Source organism: Ruditapes philippinarum, unplaced genomic scaffold (assembly GCF_026571515.1).
Source record: "Ruditapes philippinarum isolate M1 unplaced genomic scaffold, ASM2657151v2 ctg1150_1_1_1_1, whole genome shotgun sequence".
Classification (NCBI taxonomy): Eukaryota; Metazoa; Mollusca; class Bivalvia; order Venerida; family Veneridae; genus Ruditapes; species Ruditapes philippinarum.
The window spans coordinates 116,660-140,615 of record NW_026860971.1 but is presented as its reverse complement, the minus strand read 5'-3'; the positions used below and the strand labels follow the sequence as shown (position 1 = coordinate 140,615).

The following is a 23,956-nucleotide window of genomic DNA, read 5'->3' as shown; positions in this document are numbered from 1 at the left end:
GTTACTAAAAATAGAAATTCAGTTTCCGCTCAAAAACTTGAGTTTGCTTTGGCCTATTGACACCAAACTTGGTGTATGGATAGGTTATATCAAGAGGCAGCTTGGGATTGCTACCCAGGTGTCTGTGATCTAGGTCAAGGTCACTGTTACTAAAAATAGAAATTCAGTTTCCGCTCAATAACTTGAGTTTGCTTTGGCCTATTCACACCAAACTTGGTGTATGGATAGCTTATATCAAGAGGCAGCTTGGGATTGCTACCCAGGTGTCTGTGATCTAGGTCAAGGTCACTGTTACTAAAAATAGAAATTCAGTTTCCGCTCAATAACTTGAGTTTGCTTTGACCTATTGACACCAAACTTGGTGTATGGATAGCTTATATCAAGAGGCAGCTTGGGATTGCTACCCAGGTGTCTGTGATCTAGGTCAAGGTCACTGTTACTAAAAATAGAAATTCAGTTTCCGCTCAATAACTTGAGTTTGCTTTGGCCTATTGACACCAAACTTGGTGTATGGATAGCTTATATCAAGAGGCAGCTTGGGATTGCTACCCAGGTGTCTGTGATCTAGGTCAAGGTCACTGTTACTAAAAATAGAAATTCAGTTTCCGCTCAATAACTTGAGTTTGCTTTGGCCTATTCACACCAAACTTGGTGTATGGATAGCTTATATCAAGAGGCAGCTTGGGATTGCTACCCAGGTGTCTGTGATCTAGGTCAAGGTCACTGTTACTAAAAATAGAAATTCAGTTTCCGCTCAATAACTTGAGTTTGCTTTGACCTATTGACATCCAAACTTGGTGTATGGATAGCTTATATCAAGAGGCAGCTTGGGATTGCTACCCAGGTGTCTGTGATCAAGGTCAAGGTCACTTTTTACTAAAAATAGAAATTCAGTTTCCGCTCAATAACTTGAGATTGCTTTGGCCTATTGACACCAAACTTGGTGTATGGATAGGTTATATCAAGAGGCAGCTTGGGATTGCTACCCAGGTGTCTTTGATCAAGGTCAAGGTCACTGTGACTAAAAATAGAAATTCAGTTTCTGCTCAATAACTTGAGTTTGCTTTGGCCTATTGACACCAAACTTGATGAATGGGTAGCTTTATATCAAGAGGCAGCTTGGGATTGCTACCCAAGTGTCTGTGATCAAGGTTAATGCATTTAGTTTTCATGTTATAACTTGAGTTTGCTTTGACCTTTTGACACCGAACTTGCTGAGTGGCAGCTTTGGATTGCCACTCAGATATCTGGGAGCAAGGTCAAGGTAATTTGCTTACAATAGAATTTTCAGTATCTACTCAATAACTTCAGTGCATTTTGACCTATTGATTGCTGTCACATCAAAACTAGGTCGTTGAAAACCTGGTTTTCGTCGCATTGCGGCGCTTCTTGTTATGACTTTTAATTAGGAAAAAGGCATGCATTTAAATGAATTTCAGCTGTATGTGTGAAATATGGCCATCTGAAGTGTTTCGAATGATGTGAAATCCTTGCATGGAGGGAAATTTTTTGCTGGAATTCATTTTTAGTGGCAAGTGTATGTAAAATCTAGGTTTTCTGGTTAGATTGTGACCATTTTAAGGCTGGGCGAGCAAGATCGAGTAGTCAGAAAATTTGGTTTTTGCACTGCCACTTGGTGAATTTCGATTCCCTAGGAGTCCCACATTGTGATGTCTACAATGCTGTGAAGGCCCTGACAAATGCTTTGTCTCTTTGATTTTGACTTTACACATAAACCTATATGAACATTGTGCATGCCAAATAGATTTTCTACTGTGTAGGACTGAAAAAAACATAGCATATATTAGTGTCTGGCAGGAACATATCATTCTGATGTATTTTGTGCCCCATAGTGTCACATGAAGCCAGTTTATTCTTAAACTGTATGGCAATTTGTTGAATATTTCTTCAATATCATATGGCATAAGGATATATTTGTGCAAATCAGTTGTATAGATAGTATAAACGCAGTTTGTGTACACCTTACATTGGGAATTATTTCTTTTTGTGCCCCCATGTTAGTGGCGGGCATTTAGATTTACCCTTGTCCGTCTGTCCGTCCGTCCTTCCGTCCGTCCGTCCGTTCACTTTTGTGTTGCACGTAACTCAAAAAGTATTTGACCTAGAGTCATGAAACTTTATAGGAATGTTGATCAGCATGTGCAGTTGTGCACCTGGGTATTTTCGTCTGGATATTTTTAGTATTTTCAGAGTTAGTGCCCTTGACTTAGTTAAATTTTGCAATTTTCAACTTGTGTCGCATGTAACTCAAAAAGTATTTGACCTAGAGTCATGAAACTTTACACAAATGTTGATCAGCATGTGTAGTTGTGCACCTGGGTATTTTCGTCTGGATATTTTTAGTATTTTTAGAGTTATTGCCCTTGACTTAGTAAAATTTTGCAATTTTCAACTTGTGTCGCATGTAACTCAAAAAGTATTTGACCTAGAGTCATGAAACTTTACAGGAATGTTGATCAGCATGTGTAGTTGTGCACCTGAGTATTTTCGTCTGGATATTTTTAGTATTTTCAGAGTTATTGCCCTTGACTTAGTAAAATTTTGCAATTTTCAACTTGTGTCGCACGTAACTCAAAAAGTTTTTCACCTAGAGTCATGAAACTTTACAGGAATGTTGATCAGCATGTGTAGTTGTGCACCTGGGTATTTCCTTCTGGATATTTTTAGTATTTTCAGACTTATTGCCCTTGAGTTAGTAAAATTTGGCAATTTTCAACATGTGTCGCACGTAACTCAAAAGTATTTGACCTACAGTCATGTAACTTTACAGGAATATTGATCAGCATGTGCAGTTGTGCACCAGGTATTTTTCGTCTGGATTTATTTAGTATTTTTTAGAGTTATTGCCCTTCACTTTTAAATTTTTTTTGCAATTTTCAACTTGTGTCGCAAGTTTCTCAAAAAGGATTTGACATAGTCATTAAACCTTATGGGCAGGTTGCTCAGCATATTTTAGATTTGCACCTGGGGTTTTGCTTGTGGATTTATCCAGTATTTGCAGAGTTATTTCCCTTGAATTAGTAAAAAGATTGACAGAACAGTGGCGCGGTGGGGGCACCCGTGTCCTATGGACACATTTCTAGTTCTACATGTACTAAAAAAAGCGTGCCAAGGGCTGAAAATGGGGCAAAGGGTATAGTTCATTAAAGGCACATATAAAGAAAAGCAAACAATTCCTAGCAAAATAAAATCATTTTATTTATTGAAATATGCATAAATTTGCAGAAAAAGTCTGTATAAAGTTTAGCAATCAATGTCAAGGTGCTCCTTAAGGCAGCACATCACACTAATTAAAGCCACAGCTTTGAATGGCCAGGGAGAATTTCATGGATATAGTGACTATTGTGGATTTAAATGACTGGTTGTCTGTAAAGTGCATTTTCAGCCTGAAATTTGTTTTTGTGATATGGCAAATTCGAAAACATGGTTAGAAATCACATGCTGTTAATTATAGATGTCAAGGCCGCCATTTTGTTTGTAAACATTGCTTTTAAACAGCATGCTCGGTGAAAACAAGTAATTTTACAGGGGGGTACAAACTTTCAGCAATAGCAAAAAATCTACAAGGCCAAGCACCTATTTCTTTGTGATATTTTGCATGTATAGGGAATTGCTAAAGCAGTGACAGAGTTTCTGCAGCCTGTATATTTGCTGGTATTTTTTGCCAGAGGGACGAAATATGTTGTTTTGGGTCTCGGACCACTAGATTTTTGGCTTTTACGGAATTAATTGGAATTTTTTTAACTGCCTGACTGTTGCACATGGGATGATTTCATTATAGATTTGCAATGTTATGACATATATGTTCTTAACAAAATGTGTTTTCTTTTTCCAGGTTGTGTAGTTTGGGATCAGATTTATCAGACATATTGCTTGTAGGACATTGACGGCAGAAACTTGAAATTTAGTGTGGAGTGCTACCTTAAGGTAAAATAAAATTTTTTCAATGCTTGTTTTTTCTCATTAAACTTTGTGTAAATGCTCTATAATACACACTGACTACAGTGATGATGGAATTTCATAAAAATATTAAACACAGTGCCAGAAAGTCAGCTATAAAAAGGGGAGGTAACTCAAATACCAGAAATTCTTTGTGAAATGTATTAAAGGTGCTGTGTCTGCTGTGTGCTTCAAGTGATAATGCCTACTTTATGATTCTAGGAGATACAGCTATTGAAGAATGCTAATTTTCACATATAGAGCTATGAAGGTTAAGTTAGATGATATTTTCCTGCTTTTTATGACTTTAATTAGGAAAAAGGCATGCATTTAATGAATTTCAGCTGACTATGTGTGAAATATGGCCATCCGAAGTGTTTCGAATGATGTGAAATCCTTGCATGGAGGGAAATTTTTTGCTGGAATTCATTTTTAGGGGCAAGTGTATGTAAAATCTAGGTTTTCTGGTTAAATTGTGACCATTTTAAAGCTGAGCGAGCAAGATCGAGTAGTCAGAAAATTTGGTTTTTGCACTGTCGCTTGGTGAATTTTGATTCCCTAGGAGTCCCACATTGTGATGTCTACAATGCTGTGAAGGCCCTGACAAATGCTTTGTCTCTTTGATCTTGACTTTACACATTAATCTATATGAACATTGTGCATGCCAAATAGATTTTCTACTGTGTAGGACTGAAAAAAACATAGCATATATTAGTGTCTGGCAGGAACATATCATTCTGATGTATTTTGTGCCCCATAGTGTCACATGAAGCCAGTTTATTCTTAAACTGTATGGCAATTTGTTGAATATTTCTTCCATATCATATGGCATAAGAATATATTTGTGCAAATCAGTTGTATATATAGTATAAACCCAGTTTGTGTACACCTTACATCGGGAATTCTTTCTTTTTCTACATGTACTAAAAAAAGCGTGCCAAGGGCTGAAAATGGGGCAAACGGTATAGTTCATTAAAGGCACATATAAAGAAAAGCAAACAATTCCTAGCAAAATAAAATCATTTTATTTATTGAAATATGCATAAATTTGAAGAAAAAGTCTGTATAAAGTTTAGCAATCATTGTCAAGGTGCTCCTTAAGGCAGCACATCACACTAATTAAAGCCACAGCTTTGAATGGCGAGGGAGAACTTCATGGATATAGTGACTATTGTGGATTTAAATGACTGGTTGTCTGTAAAGTGATATTTTGCATGTATAGGGAATTGCTAAAGCAGTGACAGAGTTTCTGCAGCCTGTATATTTGCAGGTATTTTTTGCCAGAGGGACGAAATATGTTGTTTTGGGTCTCGGACCACTAGATTTTTGGCTTTTACGGAATGAATTGGAATTTTTTTAACTGCCTGACTGTTGCACATGGGATGATTTCATTATAGATTTGCAATGTTATGACATATATGTTCTTAACAAAATGTGTTTTCTTTTTCCAGGTTGTGTAGTTTGGGATCAGATTTATCAGACATATTGCTTGTAGGACATTGACGGCAGAAACTTGAAATTAAGTGTGGAGTGCTACCTTAAGGTAAAATGAAATTTTTTCAATGCTTGTTTTTTCTCATTGAACTTTGTGTAAATGCTCTATAATACACACTGACTACAGTGATGAATGGAATTTCATAAAAATAATAAAACACAGTGCCAGAAAGTCAGCTATAAAAAGGGGAGGTAACTCAAAATACCAGAAAATTCTTTGTGAAATGTATTAAAGGTGCTGTGTTCTGCTGTGGTGCTTCAAGTGATAATGCCTACTTATTCTAGGAGATACAGCTATTGAAGAATGCTAATTTTCACATATAGAGCTATGAAGGTTAAATAAGATGATATTTTCCTGCTTTTTATGACTTTAATTAGGAAAAAGGCATGCATTTAATGAATTTCAGCTGACTATGTGTGAAATATGGCCATCCGAAGTGTTTCGAATGATGTGAAATCCTTGCATGGAGGGAAATTTTTTGCTGGAATTCATTTTTAGGGGCAAGTGTATGTAAAATCTAGGTTTTCTGGTTAAATTGTTACCATTTTAAATCTGAGCAAGCAAGATCAAGTAGTCAGAAAATTTGGTTTTTGCACTGTCACTTGGTGATTTTCGTTTCCCTAGGAGTCCCACATTGTGATGTCTACAATGCTGTGAAGGCCCTGACAAATGCTTTGTCTCTTTGATTTTGACTTTACACATAAACCTATATGAACATGGTGCATGCCAAATAGATTTTCTACTGTGTGGTCATCTTTAAAAATTGTCAAGGAATTTAATTATCCCCCGCCGATGGAATGGGGAGGGGGATATAGTTTTGGCGTTGTCCGTCCGAATTTCGTTTCCGGAGTAGTTCTCTGCAACTACTGGCTGGAATTCAACGAAACTTTATGGGAATCATCAATATCAAGAGTAGATGCGCATATCGTCGGCTTGTTCCGGTCAGACCCTTTAAACTCAGAGTTATGGCCCTTGATTAGATATGCAGTATGCATATAGAGAAAAAATCGTTACTGCGCTACTTCTCTGCAACTACTGGCTGGAATTCAATGAAACTTTATGGGAACCTTCAATACCAAGAGAAGATGCGCATATCATTGCCTTGTTGGGGTCAGACACTTTAACTCAGAGTTATGACCCTTGATTAGTTATGCAGTATCCATATAGAAAAATATTCGTTTTCTCATTACTTCTCTGCAACTACTGGCTGGAATTCAATGACACTTTATTTGAACCTTCAATACGAAGAGGACATGCGCATATTGTCGCCTTGTTCGGGTCAGACATTTTAACTTAGAGTTATGACCCTTGATAACTTAGGCAGTATACAACCAGAGCAATAATCGTTTCCGTGCTACTTCTCTGTAACTACTGGCTGGAATTCAATGAAACATTATGGGATACTAAGAGGAGATGTGCATATAGTCACCTTGTTCCGGTCAGATACTTATAACTCAGATTTATGGCCCTTGATTAGTTATGTAGTTTGCATACATCTCATTGGCATTTCCAGATATTACTATTTAACACAAAGTTATGGCTCTTTTATTGCCCTGAATATTTATCAAGTTCAAAGAATATTACTGTTTATGCCATGATTAATATATAAATAAAGCCTTATGTCTTCAGTTGTTGTGTTAATAATACTGTAACCCAACGAATATTCGTGACCAATTAATGTTCGCTTTATTTGCGGATGGCCACGAAGTGCGAATATTTGTTTGCGCGAATTAGTCAGGACGATTTCGCGAATAAATTGGAGAGACATTTTTAGCTCGACTTTTTTTTTTTTGAAAAAAAAAGTAGAGGTATTGTTATAGTCAGGTCGGCGTTGCCGTTGCCGTTGCCGTTGCCGTTGCCGTCTCCGTTGCCGTTGCCGTTGCCGTTGCCGTCCGAAAACTTGTACCTGGATCATAACTTTTTTATTTCTTGGTGTATTGTCTTCATACTTGGCCACAACAACCCTTGGGACAAGACCTTTCAGTAGACCACACTAACCTTGACCTTCATCCATAAATGACCTTGACCTTCAAGGTTAAAAGTCCAATTTTTGCTTGTTCATGCTGTTATTGGCTGTTACTTTGTTATTTTTGAATGGATTGTCTTCAAACTTGAACATAATAATCTTCAAGGATATCCCTTAAAAATAACCAGTCAGACCTTGACATTCACTCATCAATGACCTTGACTTTGAAGGTCAAATTATTGAAATTTTCATTTTTTTGGCTATTATTGGCTGTAACTTTGTTATTTTTTGAATGGATTGTCTTCAAACTTGAACATAATAATCTTCAAAGATAACTGTTAAAAATATACCGAAAGACTTTGACCTTCACTCATTAATGACATTGCCTTTGAAGGTCAAATTATTGAAATTTTCATTGTTTTGGCAGTAACTGACTGTAACTTTGCTATTTTTGAAGGGATAAACTTCATATTATAACAGAACATTCTTAAGGACCAGACCTTGTTGTTTATCAAACCCAAATTTGCTTGGGCTCTTTAATGACCTTGACCTTGAAGGTTATATTACTGAAGATTGTGCATTTATCGGTGTGTGTGTATGTATAGTATATGTATTATATATAAATATATATATAAATGTGTGTGTGTATATATATACATATATGCAGGTATATATATATCAAATATATATATATATATATATATATATATATATATATATATATATATATATACATATATATACATGTATATAATTGCGTCATGTTTTTCTATTTTTAGAAATTGCGTCATTTTTTCTATTTTTAGAAATTGCGTCATTGTTGCTATTTTTAGAATTTTGCATCATTTTTTTTTCTATTTTTAGAAATTGCATCATTGTTGCTATTTTTAGAAATTGCGTCATTTTTTTCTATTTTTAGAAATTTCGTCATTTTTGTTCTATTTTTAGAAATTGCGTCATTGTTTTTATTTTTAGAAATTGCGTCATGTTTTTCTATTTTTAGAAATTGCGTCATTTTTTTTTCTATTTTTAGAAATTGCGTCATGTTTTTCTATTTTTAGAAATTGCGTCATGTTTTTCTATTTTTAGAAATTGCGTCATTTTTTTTCTATTTTTAGAAATTGCTTCATTTTTTTCTGTTTTTAGAAATTGCGTCATGTTTTTCTATTTTTAGAAATTGCGTCATTGTTGCTATTTTTTAGAATTTGCGTCATTTTTTCCTATTTTTAGAAATTGCGTCATTTTTTCTATTTTTAGAAATTGTGTCATTGTTGCTATTTTTAGAAATTGCGTCATTTTTGTTCTATTTTTAGAAATTGCGTCATTTTTTCTATTTTTAGAAATTGCGTCATTGTTGCTATTTTTAGTAATTGCGTCATTTTTTTCTATTTTTAGAAATTGCGTCATTTTTTTCTATTTTTAGAAATTGCGTCATTGTTGCTATTTTTAGTAATTGCGTCATTTTTTTCTATTTTTAGAAATTGCGTCATTGTTTCTATTTTTAGAAATTGCGTCATTTTTTTTCTATATTTAGAAATTGCGTCATTGTTTCTATTTTTAGAAATTGCGTCATTTTTTTCTATTTTTAGAAATTGCGTCATTTTTTCTATTTTTAGAAATTGCGTCATTGTTGCTATTTTTAGAAATTGCGTCATTGTTGCTATTTTTAGAAATTGCGTACTGTTGCTATTTTTAGAAATATGCTTTATGTTTCTATTCATATATATACAAAATATATAAACAAAACTAATGTGACAAGACAGACCAACTAAATTTATAAAAAGGAAACATCAATATATGTTCAAACCTTTCTATGTTTGCGTTTAGAAAAAGTAAAAAGTCGAGCGTTGCCCCCGCCCGGCGGTGGCTCTTGTTATTTTAGACGTTGTTCATGCGGATATATTCGAATTTTACGGGCGCCTGTTAGGAAGTAATGAATTGTTATGAATATTGTCATAAAGCAATAAAAACACAAACTAAGTAAACTACTACTATTTTAACGACATGTTTAGAAAATGAAGACGATGCGTACATGTAGATATATAGAGAAAATGTTTTGCTGAATTGTGATCACAATTCACTTATCAATACAATATAAGGCTAGCGTATTGTAAATCCCATTTAAGACACCAATAATGACCTCAATTATTGAAGATTAATAGTCGGCTAATGGATTTTACGGCCCCATCGGACTTTTAAATCCGCAAATTTTTTTTTTCGGAAATCAAGAAAACGCGGAAATTAATATTCGCTAATATGTCCTACCTTGGCAAAACGCGAAAATTTGTATTCGCGAATATAAATTGGGTTACAGTAACCAGTACTCGGCGGGGGATATAAATTCAACGAATTTGCTTGTTCCATGCAGAACTCTGGTTGCCATGGCAACTAAAAGAAAAAAAACTTAAAATATCTTCTTTTAAAGAACCTGAAGAGCTAGAGCTTTGATATTTGGCAGTGAGTGTCTACCAAGTTTGTTCAAATAAAAGCCCTGGGGTCAAAATTAGCCCAGCCCCTGGGGGTCATTGATTTTCTCTCTCTATATATATAGTAAAATCTTATTAATCTTCTTTTTTAAAAACCCAAAGAGCATTTTAGAGCTTAGATACATGTATTTAGCATGAAATATCTTCTAGTGTGTGTCTACAAAATTTGTTCAAATAAAAGCCCCAGGGTTAAAATTGGCCTGGCCCCAGGTGGTCATTGATTTTACTTGTATGTCTATAGTAAAAACTTACAAAATCTTCATTTAAAAAACCCAAAGAGGTAGAGCTTAGATATTAAGCAAGAACATCTTCTAATGGATGTCTACCAAGTTTGTTTAAATAAAAGTCTTGGGGTTAAAACTGGCTCTTTACCCCAGGGGGTCATTTATTTTCTATATATGTATATAGTAAAAACAAAAAAAAATCTTCTTTTTAAAAACCCAAAGAGTTTGAGCTTAAATATTTAGCATGAAACATCATCTATTGGATGTCTACCAAGATTGTTCAAATATAAGCCCTTGGGTCAAAATTGACCCAATTTAAGTTTTTGCGTGTAAGCTGGTATCTCCATAACTGCTGAAGGGAATGGATTGAAAATTCACACACTTATTCTCTGTGATTATCTCATTGATTGGCACAAGTCCCATAACTTTGATTTGCTCAAATTCAGTTGCCAGACCTCAACCTCTGCAAAAACGTAGGGTATTCCAATAAATGCAAGTTAAAAAAAAACACACACCCTAGCAGACATAAATTCTTGAAATGGACATTTGTGTTTTTATGCCACACAACATCTGTGGTGTGGTGGCATATAATGTGTGTGTGTTTGTGTATTTGTGTGTTCTATAGATTATATAGTGAACTTAAAACATTTTATCCTCAAAAATTGTAAGTCCAACTTCAACCAAACTTGGCAGGATTGATCCATGAATGAAAGAGTTTTCAAAGTTGTTCAAAAAATTTGATTCCGTGCAGGAACCAAAAGAAAGAAAAAAATAAATAAATCTTCTTCTTAAGACCCACAAAGCCTAAAAGCTTAAATATTTTGCGTAAGGTATTGCCTGGTGTACCTCTAACAAGATTGTTCAAATTATAGCCCTGGAGTCAAAAAAGGCCCGGCCCAGGGGTCATTGATTTTCATTATATTCATATAGTAAAAACTTAAACAAATCTACTTGTCTGAAGTAGTATGCAATAGTGTGCAAATTTGCCTGACCCCAGGGGGTCATATGCTTTCCTTATACATATGTATATACTACAAGCTTAAAAAAAATGAATGAATTGACCAAGGTAATAGTGGTTAGAAATTTGGCATGAAACAATGTGTAGTGGACCTATACCAAGATTGTTCAAATTATAGCCCTGGGGTCAAAAACTGGGCTGTCCCAGGGGTCATTGATTTTCATTATGTACATGATAGTAAAGACTTAAAAAATCTTCTTGTCTGAAGGTACAAGAGTTTTTATATTTGGTATACAATATCATCTATAGGTCCTCTACCAAAATTGTGTCAAAATTGGCCCCATCCTGAGGTGTAATAGGTTTTCCTTATATGTATATAGTAAAAGCTTAAAAAATCTTCTCTAAATTGACAAATGCTAGATATTTGGCATGAAACATTGTGTTGTGGACCTGTACTGTGATTGTTCAAATTATAGCCTTGGGGTGGAAATTGGCCCTGCCCCAGCGGTCATTGATTTTTATTATGCACATATAGTAAAACCTTAAAAGATACTCTTGTCTTGAGGTACAAGGCTTAGAGCTTAGATATTTGGTATATAATATCATCCAAAGGTTCTCTACCAAAGCTGTTCAAATTTTGCCCCTAGTATCAAAATTGGCCCTGGGGGTTATAGGTTTTCCTTATATGTATATAATATTATATTAAAAACATAAAAAATCTTGTTCTCTGAATTGACAATGGCAAGAGGTCAGAAATTTGGCATAAATAATTGAGTAGTGGACTTCTACCAAGATTGCTCAAATTATAGCCGTGGGGTCAAAATTGGTCTCGTCCGAGGATGGGGGCTGGGGGGGGGGTTGAGTCATTAATTTCGTTTTTTACTTATAGTAAAAACTTAAAAATTCTTCTTTTCTGAAGGAATCAGAGCTAGGGGCATTTGTGTTTAGCAAGCACGTTCTTTTTTCTTTTCACTATTGATTAAACTTGAACAAAAGAACATGCATATTGAACTATTCAAACACAACCATTGCATTTAATTGACCTAAATGAGGAAAAATAAAAGTATTTTGATCATTCATATGAATACAAATTTTTTATTGTTCTCTTTTAGGAAAATGGCAAAATTATATACAATCGCATGGCTGATACTTACCTTTACAGCTATAATTGTATCTGATAGAGGTAAGTAAAATTTGACTTTTGTCTTACCTACGTGTTCTCAGTTAGCTTAAAGTGACATGTTTAAATTATGTATGATAAATAAACAAAAGAGAAAAACTTTGTCCAAAGCATATAAAAATGATTCATTTGATTGGAACCATATTTGAAATTACGAACAAAGCAATTTGTGGGATTTTTCAATTTTGATTTTCAAGTAATTGCCACATTGGTTTCTCAGAAACTCAAGTCTAATAATAACTCTATCAATAAGGTGTCCATACAAATGTTTATTTACATTTGCACCTTCTACTGCATTCACCCAGTGTACCTCTCATAATTAACTGTTAGAAAAACAAAATATCCTTACACTTCTCACAAGGAATATAAAAACAAATCACACTTTCATGCAGTTTTGCTATTTGATCTCAAATAAATTTATAACCATACATGTATTCTTTAAATTATTTATGTAATGTAAATTAATAAATTTATATTTACAATATGTGAATTATAATTTACTTGTTTTGAAAATAATATGTTTATAAAATTTGTCTCAGAATTTTGGGACAGCTCTAATGTACATCCATTATGCCTTAGCAATACCTGAAACATTTACTGTGAGTTCTATTCTACATTGATAACTGTAAGTTGATGTATACAAGCAAACTTTAATGATAAACTACTTTTGTTCATGCTTAACAATGTGGTGTCATTGCATAATTTACAAAATTTATTTTTATCGTATTTTTTATCAATTGTAGATGACGGCAACATGACATTGTGTTCACCATTTAAGGCTTTGATTATTTGGTCTGCGAATACTTCGGTTGACAAAAAATTTGATATATCCCGGTTACAACAAAAACGTTTTGTTGTGGACTTTATAAAAGCAACCCCGGATGGATCACATATATCTGTGATATTTGTTGGCAATAAGAAGTCAGAGTTAAAGTTTAAGAAAACACCAGCAGATATAAGTTATTTACATAACATTACAAGTCTTTTCTCGAAAACTTCTATGAACAATGAAGTTAATTATAAAACAGTCAGTGATGCAATGTTTCATTTCTTTGACCGAAATGAAAGCCCAAAGTTATCAGAACAAGTTTTCTTTATAGCAAATGAAAACACAAACATAAACGATATAGCAAAGGTTCAGGAAGCTACGAAAAAGAAGAAGAGGTATGTGGTGATGTATGGGAAACATTATGGAGATGTATGGACTTCTCTTGCTCTGGATAAAGAACATATACAGGTGCTTGGAGAGAATAACAATGATATTAAATTGGCTGTAAACTCTGTGAAGAAACAGTCATGCAAAGGTAACCTCCTTGTCTTTGAGATCTGGCCAGATTTTATTCAATTAATAGCTGCTTAATTTAAGCTTGTCAGTGCATTAAATTCCTTCATATATACAATGAATGATAGCAAACTCAAAGCAGGAAAGGTTCATTATAAAATTTCAGATTGGTAAGGGTTAATCAAAAGTCAACTCATTTGCTCAGCTATTATGGAAAAAAAAGTCAATAAGTTTATTCAAATGGGGCATCCGTTGCCATTTGGTTAAGGTTGTTGACCTAAAATCACTTGCCCCTCACTGCTGTGGGTTTGAATCCTGACAGGGACTTGGGATTTTTTCATGTGAGGAAGCTATCCAGCTAGCTCTAATACGATATGTCAGTGAAATAATGCTTGCGCTCCCTGTGCCAAGAAAGCTAGAAAGTTTCCATATGACCTTTATTGCATTGGTGTAACATTAACAGTGTTGCATCTAGAATTTCAAAATTATGGGGGATTGTCCCCCACTCAATTGAAAAATGTGGGGGATTTGAAAAAAATGTGGGGGACATACATTGACCTTACAATATGACATACCGAATAGAGTTCATTTATTTTACATTCAGGCATTTTTGACAAGAAAAACTAGAAAAAATAAAATATTAACGAATACTACAAAACACACGCGAGATGACTTAATCGGCTGCTACACGCGATTTAGTACGTATTTTAGTCATAACCACAAGTGAAAACAAACATGGCTGAAGCGTTAAGATATGATGAAGATAAACTGAATTAAGTTGAAAAGATTGTCAGATGCGCGACTCGGCGCGCACTGACTTCAATAAAATGCGCGATCTGTCTAAAAAATGCGCAAATCGCACGGCCTAGATGCAACACTGCATTAAACACATACACACACACAAATTAAAAAAAGAAGAACTTTGTAGGTTTTAGGGTGGCATATAGTAATCACACTGTCCATCCATCTGGTTATCTGGACCGCATTTCATCTCCAAAATCACTGGAGGGAATTCAGTGATACTTCACAGGAGTGATCAGTACCATCCCTACTTGTGCATATTGCCAGCTTGTTCTGCTCAGCTGCCCAAAATAGCCTCCAAAGCTATCAGTAAAAAAATCTTGTCCGCGCTTCATGTCCAAAACCGCTGGGAGGATTTCAGTGAAACTTCACAGGAGTGATCAGTATCATACCTAGTTTTGATTATTGTGTGCTTCAATTCCAAAACCGCAGGGTGGGGTGGGGGGGGGTGTCACAGGAGTGATCTGTACAATCCCTAGTTGTGCATTATCGCCCACAGTTTGTTCCGCTTGTCTGCACAAATGGCCACCAGAGCTTTAAATGGAAAAATATTGTCCGGATTTCACAGGTCAAACTGCTGGTTGGATTTCAATGAAACTTCACAGAAGTGATCAGTACCATCCGTAGTTGTGCATGTCACCAGCATGTCGTACTCTGCTGCACGAAATGGCCACTAGAGTTATAATTAGACAAATTTTGTCAGACTTTCACAGGTCAAAGTTAGCTTGCGGGATTTCAATGAAACTTCTTATCATTCTTAATTGTGCATAACACCCATACATTCCACTTGGCTGCAGAAAATGACCCCAGAGCTTTAAATAGAAAATTATTGTCCGACTGGCAGTCACAGGTCAAACTGCTGGTGTGATTTCACTGAAAATTCACAGAAGTAATCAGTACTATCTGTTAGTTGTGCATTTCGCTGGCAAGTTCCGGTATGCTGCACAAAATGGCCACCAGAGCTAAAAATAGAAAAATTTTGCTGGCTTCCATAGGTTAAACTGCTAGTTGGATTTAAATGAAACTTTACAGAAGCCGGCCCGTACCATCCCTTGTTGTGCATATCGCCGGCACCTTCAGCTAAGCTGTACAGAATGGCTCCAGAGCTAAAAATGGTAATATCTTAGTAAAGTTTTTTTAAAATATATCTCTTTTAATATATACACTTTTACTGGATTAAATAAAATTTAAGGATGATATTATTTATGGCTGTTGGGCATATATTACCGGTATTTTGGCATATACTGCAAATTTTATGTCAAAGCTTCCTTTCGGGGGCATAAGTCACTTTTCAGTGACAGCTCTTGTTTCATTACAAACTTACGATGCCGATATTCTCAAATGTGCTCTTAAACTTATGTAAGAGTACATTGTATATTGATGGGTGTGGTCAAACTTCTGTGGAAAAGCATTTATTGATCCTGTTGAAATCTTGACCTTACACTGCTTGGCATAAAGATCAACAAGTCAGTGATTAGTCCCCTTCAGGTTTGATCTTTTTATTTTCTTCCTATATTGAAAAATTTTGGTTGCTATGGAAACAAATCGACTTAAAATATAGCAAATATATTACAGAAACTGGATCCTGTAACAATGCAAAAAGTACTGAAAATATTTTTATGAAACATGATAGATGGGTAGATGACAGTCTAGAGATTATGCATATCTTTTTATTTCCTCCTATGTTAAAAACTTAGGTTGCTATGGCAACAAATAGACTTAAATAAACTTTTTCTTAAAACAAAATCTCATCCTATACCAATATAGGCCAATATTGTTCAAATTAAGCAGGAATGTTTCTGGCATGATTCTCTTTAAAAATTATTAAAAGAATTTCATTTCATGCTATATTCTTGTTGCCATATTAAATGGAGAGGAAGCTATGACATTATAAACTTAAAAGAAATAACAAAAAAGAAGTTCTAAAAATGTAAAAATGCAATTTGAAAGATTGAGAATATGTAAGTTATTTTCAGTAATTGGTGAAAAATATAAAACAATTCGGTTATGTAAAACAAGATAGTGGAAATTGATCAATTTCAATGGTGTTTACCAAGTTTTTAGCTCGACTATTCGATAAGAATAAGTGGAGCTATTGCGAGTGTCGGCGTTGGTGTCCCGTTGGCGTAACCACTTATGTTAAAGTTTTTGTAATACCTCAAATATTTTCAAAGTCCATTGACATATGGCTTTGGAACTTTGCATACTTGTTCACCATCATGACCCCAACCTGTAGACAGGAGGAGGTAACTGTATCAAGCATTTTGACAGAATTATGCCCCTTTTTCTACTTAGAATTTATATTAAAGTTTGCTTACCACCTCAGAAATATTCATATTCTATTGACATATGGCTTTGAAACAAGTTGAAATTGTATACTCTCATATGAGAGTATACTAGGACTCTCTATCAAGCACTAAGAATAGTCGAGCGTTGCTGTCCTTTCGACAGCTCTTGTTTTCAAAATTGCCCCCCTCCCAATCTGACCAGCTTCCTCACATGGAAGAGTCCAAAGCTCCTGGCAGGATTTAAACCTATAACTTTTAATTGTACAAATATGTTACTTGATGATAAATTGATGTTACAAATGATATTACTAGACCTTATTCAAAATTTAACCTGGTTGTTCACATGCTCTTGCAGTCAAATAGTTATTTTTTCAAAGTAATTTTCTCAGTTTTGTTAACTATAAGCTATTGTTTTCAGGTGAAAAAAAAACCACAACAACTTCTCACTCATTTTGATTGCTGTTTCCCATTTATGTAAATGTGTAATATCTGCAAATACAGTTTTATGTTATTGCTATTTAGACTCCCAACATGTGTGTAACGTTGATCAATACCTGACAGAAGAAAAAGAGCAAAGATGTTACAGATGTTCCTATATTTGTTCTAAGTTTAGAAATATGGACTCCGAATACTGTAGCCGTAAATGTCCATGTGAGTCTTTTTGCTTCAAAAGCACACACAAGTATGTTTTCATATAATTATATTGAGAAAGGCATGGTGAATCTTAAAATGCCATCATGATCCGCAGATGTGTTGTAGAGTTACTGCCCTTGATGGACCCTTCGATTTTGAGATCATAAATGATTAAGTCAAGGTGTCAAATTGACATGTGAACTCTTTGTACAATCAATAACAATAGGTTTGTTAAATGGTCTGAGAGATTCATAAGTAATGTTAAAAGAAAAAAAAAGGGAAACAAATATAATTGACACTATTAAGATTTGGACCCACAATCTTCAGTTTCAATGCAATTGTGACAGCATTGGTCCCCTCTGCTTCGATACACAGACCACTGCCATCACAAGTTTTTAATGAAAATTTTGTTGAAATTTAATTCAGAAAAGTTATGTCTATCGTGATTAATTTTCTTGTATATGTAATCATGTCTCCCAAAAATTAAGGTAGTCTGGCTTTCACAATTCAAACTGCTGGTTGGATTTTTACCAAACTTTACAGGAGTGATCATTGCCATCCTTATTTGTGCATATCTCCTGCACGTTCCGCTTTGCTGCATAAAATGGGCGCCAGAGCTAAAAATTGAAAAATCTGGTCTGGCTTTCAAAGGTCAAACTGGTGGTTGGATTTTAATCAAACTGCACAGGAGTGATCAGTACTAATTCCCTTGTTGACAAATTGCCGTTTATTTTTGCTTTGCTGCACAAAATGGTCACCAGAGCTTAAACAGAAAATTCTTGTCCGGATTTCACAGGTCTTTCACCTGGTGGGATTTCAATGAAACTTCATAGGAGTGATCATTTCCATCCCTTTGAGTTGTGCATATCACCTGCATGTTCCACTTCTTTTAACAAGATTGCCACAAGAGCTATCAATAAAAAATCTTGTCTTGCTTTCACAGGTCAAACCGCTTGCGGGATTTCAACATTACTTCATAGAAGTGATCAGTACCATACCTTGTTGTACATATTGTCAACATGTTCTACTTTGTTGCGCAAAACAGCTGCTTGTTGGCTATAAATAGAAAAAGCTTGTCCAAACTTCTGGCGGGATTTGGACAAAACTTCACAGATCAGTACCATACCTAATTTTGGGAGACATTTGTTTTTGTGATAAAAAGCCCTTCTTGTTGAATGATTACATTTTGCTAATAGATTGCTTAAATTGAATTAAGAAATAAACATTAGGATCGTTGAATGTCCCTCTTCTGTCGTCCACACTTGTTTGTTAATACTCTAGTTGTCACATTTTTGCCTCAATTATCATCAAACTTTGTCAGGATGCTTGTCTAGAAAATAGCTCGCATGAGTTCGAACATGGGTCATCTCCGATGAAAAACTAGGACACAGGAGCTAAAAAAAGAAAAACCTTGTTAACACTCTAGTGGCTACTGTTTTGATCCATATATCCTGGAAATTGGTCTGAAAGTTTGTTTTGATGATTTCTAGGTTAAAGTTTAAATATGTGTCACCTGGTGTCAAAAATAGGTCACACTGCCCAAATATGGAAAAACCTTGTTAACACTCTAGTGGTCACATTTTTGACTCATTTGTCAGTAAACTTAGTCAGAATGCTTGTATTGGTAATTGCTTGGATGTGAATGAACATAGGTCATCTCGGATAAAAAACTAGGTCACAGGAGCTGAAAATAGAAAAATCTTGTTAGTACTCAAGTGGCTACTGTTTTGATCCAAATATCCTGGAAATTGGTTTGAAAGTTTGTTTTGAATATTTCTAGGTTAAGATTGAATATGGGTCACCTGTGATCAAAAACTAGGTCACACTGCCCAAAAATTGAAAAACCTTGTTAACACTCTAGTGGTCACATTTTTGACTCAATTGACATCAAACTTGCTCAGGATGCTTGTCTAGGTAATTGCTTGAATAGGTCTGAACATGATCTGGGATGAAAAACTTGGTCACAGGAGCTAAAAATAGAAAAATCTTGTTAACACTCTAGAGGCTACTGTTTTGATCCAAATATCCTGGAAAATTGTATGAAAGTTTGTTTTGATGATTTTTATGTCAAGTTTGAATATGGGTCACCTGGGGTCAAAAACTAAGTCACACTGCTCAAATATGGATAATCCTTGTTAACACTGTAGTGGTCACATTTTTGACTCACCTGTCAAGAAACTTGGTCAGAATATTGTCTAGATAATTGTTTGGATGAGTTTGATGGGTCTGGTGAGTGATCTAGGGCCATCTTGGCCCTCTTGTTTAAATGTTCTTTAAAGTGGAAATTCATCATACTGCTTGTAATTTGTTTGTTATACCCCCGCACAACAAAGTTGTTAGGAGGGTATAGTGGAATCAGCTTGTCTGTCTGGCCATCGGGCATCTGGCTGTCAGTTTGTTTTTTTCTTGTCTGCCCAATTACATAAGATTCCTTTGACCCAGTCTTCATATTTGGTATTGAGATAGGTCGTGATAAGTAGATGACCCCTATTGATTTTAAGTTCAAAAGTCACAGGGGCCTTGACTAAAAGCACGATAACTTAAGAATCCTTTGACCCGAAGTCGTCATATTTGGTATTGAGATTGGTCATAATTAGTAGATGACCCCTATTGATTTTGAGGTCAAAGGTCAAGGTCACAGGTGCCTTGCCTAAAAAAGCTTGTCCGCCCAATAATTTAAGAAACCTTTGATCCACAGTCTTCATATTTGGCATTGCGGTCCGTCATGATTATAAGATGTTCCCTATTGATTTTGAGGTCACTGGCTCAAAGGGCAAGGTCACAGGGGCCTTGACTAGAAAAAAACTTGTCCACCCAATAACTTTAGATTCCTTAGACCCAGTCTTCATATTTGGCAAAGACATTGGTCATGACCATTAGATGACCCCTTTTGCTTAAGAGTTCACTGGGTCAAAGGTCAAGTTTAAAAAAAGTCTTTATTTCAAAAAGCTTTTCTGCTCAATTGCTTTGGCCAACAGTCTTCATATTTGGTATTGAGGTTGGTTATGATTTGTAGATGATCCCTGTTGATTTTAGGTCACTAGGTGAGGAGGGCCTTGACTTAAAAAGTTTGTCTGCCCAATTACTTTTGAATCCTTTGACCAAAAAGCTTTTCTGCTCAATTACTAAAGAATGCTTTGGTCAACAGTAATTATATTTGTTACTGAGGTTGGTTACGACAAGTAGCTGACATGTTTTGATTATGAGGTCACTTGCTCAAAGGTCAAGGTCACAGGGGCCTTGATTTCAAAAAGTTAGTCCACCCAATAACTTTTAGAATCCTTTGACAAAAAAGCTTGTCCACTCAATTACTATAGCATTGGGCACGATATGGCCAGTTATGTGTTGATGTGCCTAAAAAATCCAAACAAACAAACAAACAAACTTAAGAATGCTTTGGTCAACAGTCTACATATTTGTAATTGAGGTTTGTTATGACTAGTAGGTAACCCTATTGATTTTGAGGTCACTATGTCAAAGGTCAAGGTCAGTAGGACCTTGACTATCAAAAGCTTGTCCACCCATCTTTGACCCACAGTCATAATATTTGGCATTCAGGTTGATCATGACCATTAAATGACCCCTTTTGATTTTGAAGTCAATCAGTCAAAGGTCAAGGTCACAGGGGCCTTTAGTTCAAAAAGCTTGTCTGCTCAACTGTTTAAGAATGCTTTGGCCAACAGTCTTCATATTTGGTATTGAGGTTGGTTATGACTGTCACTAGTAGATGACCCCTATTGATATTTGGTGACTGTGTTAAAGGTCAAGGTCACAGGGGTTTTTACTACAATAAGCTTGTCTGCTCAAATGCTTAAGAATGCATGTCCACAGTGTATTGATTTTGACATTTTGACATTTGAAACATATAATTAATTTAATTTCTCATATATTCATCATAAAACACCCCAGGCAAAGCTGCATGAATGGGGGGAGGAAGGGTTTCAAGTAATGCAGTGGCAGCTTCGGTTTTGAGGTCAGTAGGTCAAAGGTAAAAGTCAGTTTTATCTTTGCCACTAAAAACATGTAGAATAAATAAAATAGCAAGGCACTGGTTAACTACCAGGATGTTGTCTTTGAGCTCTAAATGACCACTATTAATTCTGACAGAGTGGTATGTGGGGGTATTCACACCATGACAGTGGCAGTTCTAGTTTGTTTTGATATAAGTGTAACATAAAAGCTATTTTTCCTTGAACATATCTTCTGACACTGTTGTGATGTAATGGTTAGTAATCCAGACATCCAGGTTAAATTTCTGGCAATGCCAGCTTATAGTAAATTTTCAATGTATAGTTAATAACATCCATTCCTTCTGGATGATGCATATGCAAATGTTATCATATACAGTAAACTCCGCTTATAACGAACTCACTGGGACATTCAAAATCTGTTCCTTATATCCGGAGTTCCTTGTAAGCATATAGCGAATTAGTTCCTTGTATCAGAAGTTTTTATAGCGAACAGTTTTACATATAACGAACTAATTGTTTACCATCGTCCTCCATTTAGAAGAGCATTTGATTAAGAGAAATAACTCTTGAGTTCGTCATTGTTGTCTCCCTTATATTGATTAAGGAATAATTGCAATGTTGTTTCTTTTTAATATAATTTGTATGTATAAATATATCTATAAGATAATTATATGATATGTACCATATATGCAATATTGTTATTTATTAACGATACAGTATCATGCACAAAAATAATCACTTTGCTTTGAAGAAGTCGCTAATTTTAGTGTGGGAATGTTTACAACTCTTCAGGTTAAATTCAATATTCAATAAACTTTTAAAAACTGTTTTTCAAACATGTGCATTACACTCAAAGTATAACCTAATCTAGTGCAAACAATCAATAGCTTCATTTTTTGACACAACCGGCAGATAATCTAAATAGATCTCGTCTTCGGAAGATTGACTGTCATCGTCATTATTTGTTCCTAATATATCCGCTACATTCGGCCAAGTTGTAATCTGTGCCGATGAAAACGAAAGTAGAAAATGCTTGATCTGTTTACGGATAGCCAATATTTGTAGTTCGTTATAAAAGTGTAATTTTCTGTACTTTTTATGGCATTGGGACTGAAAAATGAGTTCCTTATAAGCGATAATTCCTTATAACCGTGTTCGCTGTAACCGTAATTTTTTACATTAAATAAAGAAGGGCAAAATTCGGGCCCAAAAAATTTGTTCCTTATAACCGGAAGTTCGCTATAACCGTGTTCGCTATATGTGAAGTTTACTGTAATTGTATTTTCAGATTTTAAACGTCTCAAATTGCATGATGATAACCTGCTAAAGGATCGTTCCTGGAGTGATATAGATATCCTTATCATTATCAACACAACTCTAATAGGGTTGATAATAATATTCATAAGGAATGTAATTTTCAACCAATTGAAAAACCTGAGAGATTTTTTGAGGAAAAAAGTATATTATTTCAAAGGATTGTTACCAATAGCACAGGTGAGTTTTTTTAACATAGATAATACTTAAATGAGAGTTGTTTGATTTTTATCCATTAACTAGTAAACAGAAAAAATGTTTTTTCATTCATTTTAAATATGAATGAAAATGAAACTATAAAATGGCTTGGGCATAAAGTGTTACCCTGTTCAGTCATTCCTATTAGTTCTGTCATTCTGAAGTTCCATCATTCTATCATCATCAGTTTCCGATCAATATCTTGGTAAAGGTTGCACACATTCAGCTCAAATTTGACATATGGATATATTAATGAAAAATGCAGGTCAAATTGGAATTTAGTTATGGTCCGATGATGAAATTTTCAGTTTCCATTCATTAAATCCCCCAACAGTTGTAAACATTCACCTGAAATTTGAGATATAGATACATCAAAGGAATATGCAGGTCATATATGTGTTTGAATTTGGTTGTTGTTTTACTGATTTTTAATAGAGTAATGCCCCTTTTATTTTGAAAAAAAAGAAATTTTTAGATTCTGTTCATTAACTCCCCATCAGCTCATATGGATATATCATTGAAAAATGTAGGTCAATTTTGTATTTGGTTATGGTTCGATGATTTTTGACAAAGTAATGCCCCTTAACTTACACTTCCTCTTATTGTGCTTGACCATTGTATGAAGTTGTTTTGAATACCAACCAGTATGTTTCAAGTTATGCTCCGGACAAGGAAAAGTATCAAAGGGCAGTAACTTTGTACTTTGTCAAAATGGAGTTATGGCTCTTGTGCACTGCACTTCCTTTTAATGTCCTTGACAACTGTATGAAGTTGTATTGAATTCCCAACAGTAGTTTTCAAGTTATGTTCTGGACAAGGAAAAGTAACAAAGGGCAATAACTCTGTAATTAGTCAAGATGGAGTTATGGTTCTTGTGCACTGCACTTCAGCTTATTGTGTTTGACAATTGTATGAAGTTGTTTTTAATTCCAACCAGTAGTTTTCAAGTTATGCCCCGGACAAGGAAAAGTAACAAAGGGCAATAACTCTGTAATTAGTCAAGATAGAGTTATGGTTCTTGTGCACTGCACTTCCTCTCAATGTGCTTGACCATTGTATGTAGATATATTGAATTCCAACAATAAGTCTTCAAGTTATGCTCTGGAAAAGGAAAATGCAACGGACGTCTGGACCGACCGACCGACCGACCAACTGACCACCGGGTGACTCCTATATACCCCCCAAACTTTGTATAAAAAT

General features: G+C 34.9%; 1 protein-coding gene across 1 annotated transcript in view; it reads left to right on the top strand.

The window, feature by feature from the left end:
• The first annotated feature begins 3,738 nt into the window (after positions 1–3,738).
• The window catches only part of LOC132714066 (uncharacterized), a 65,645-nt gene continuing 45,427 nt past the window's right edge, over positions 3,739–23,956 (top strand). The window contains exons 1-6 of the mRNA XM_060696800.1: positions 3,739–3,948; positions 5,412–5,503; positions 12,202–12,272; positions 13,013–13,573; positions 17,163–17,291; positions 22,533–22,738. Coding sequence (XP_060552783.1) covers positions 12,206–12,272; positions 13,013–13,573; positions 17,163–17,291; positions 22,533–22,738 — 963 coding nt within the window. The 5' untranslated portion in view covers positions 3,739–3,948; positions 5,412–5,503; positions 12,202–12,205. The remainder of the gene's footprint in view (positions 3,949–5,411; positions 5,504–12,201; positions 12,273–13,012; positions 13,574–17,162; positions 17,292–22,532; positions 22,739–23,956) is intronic.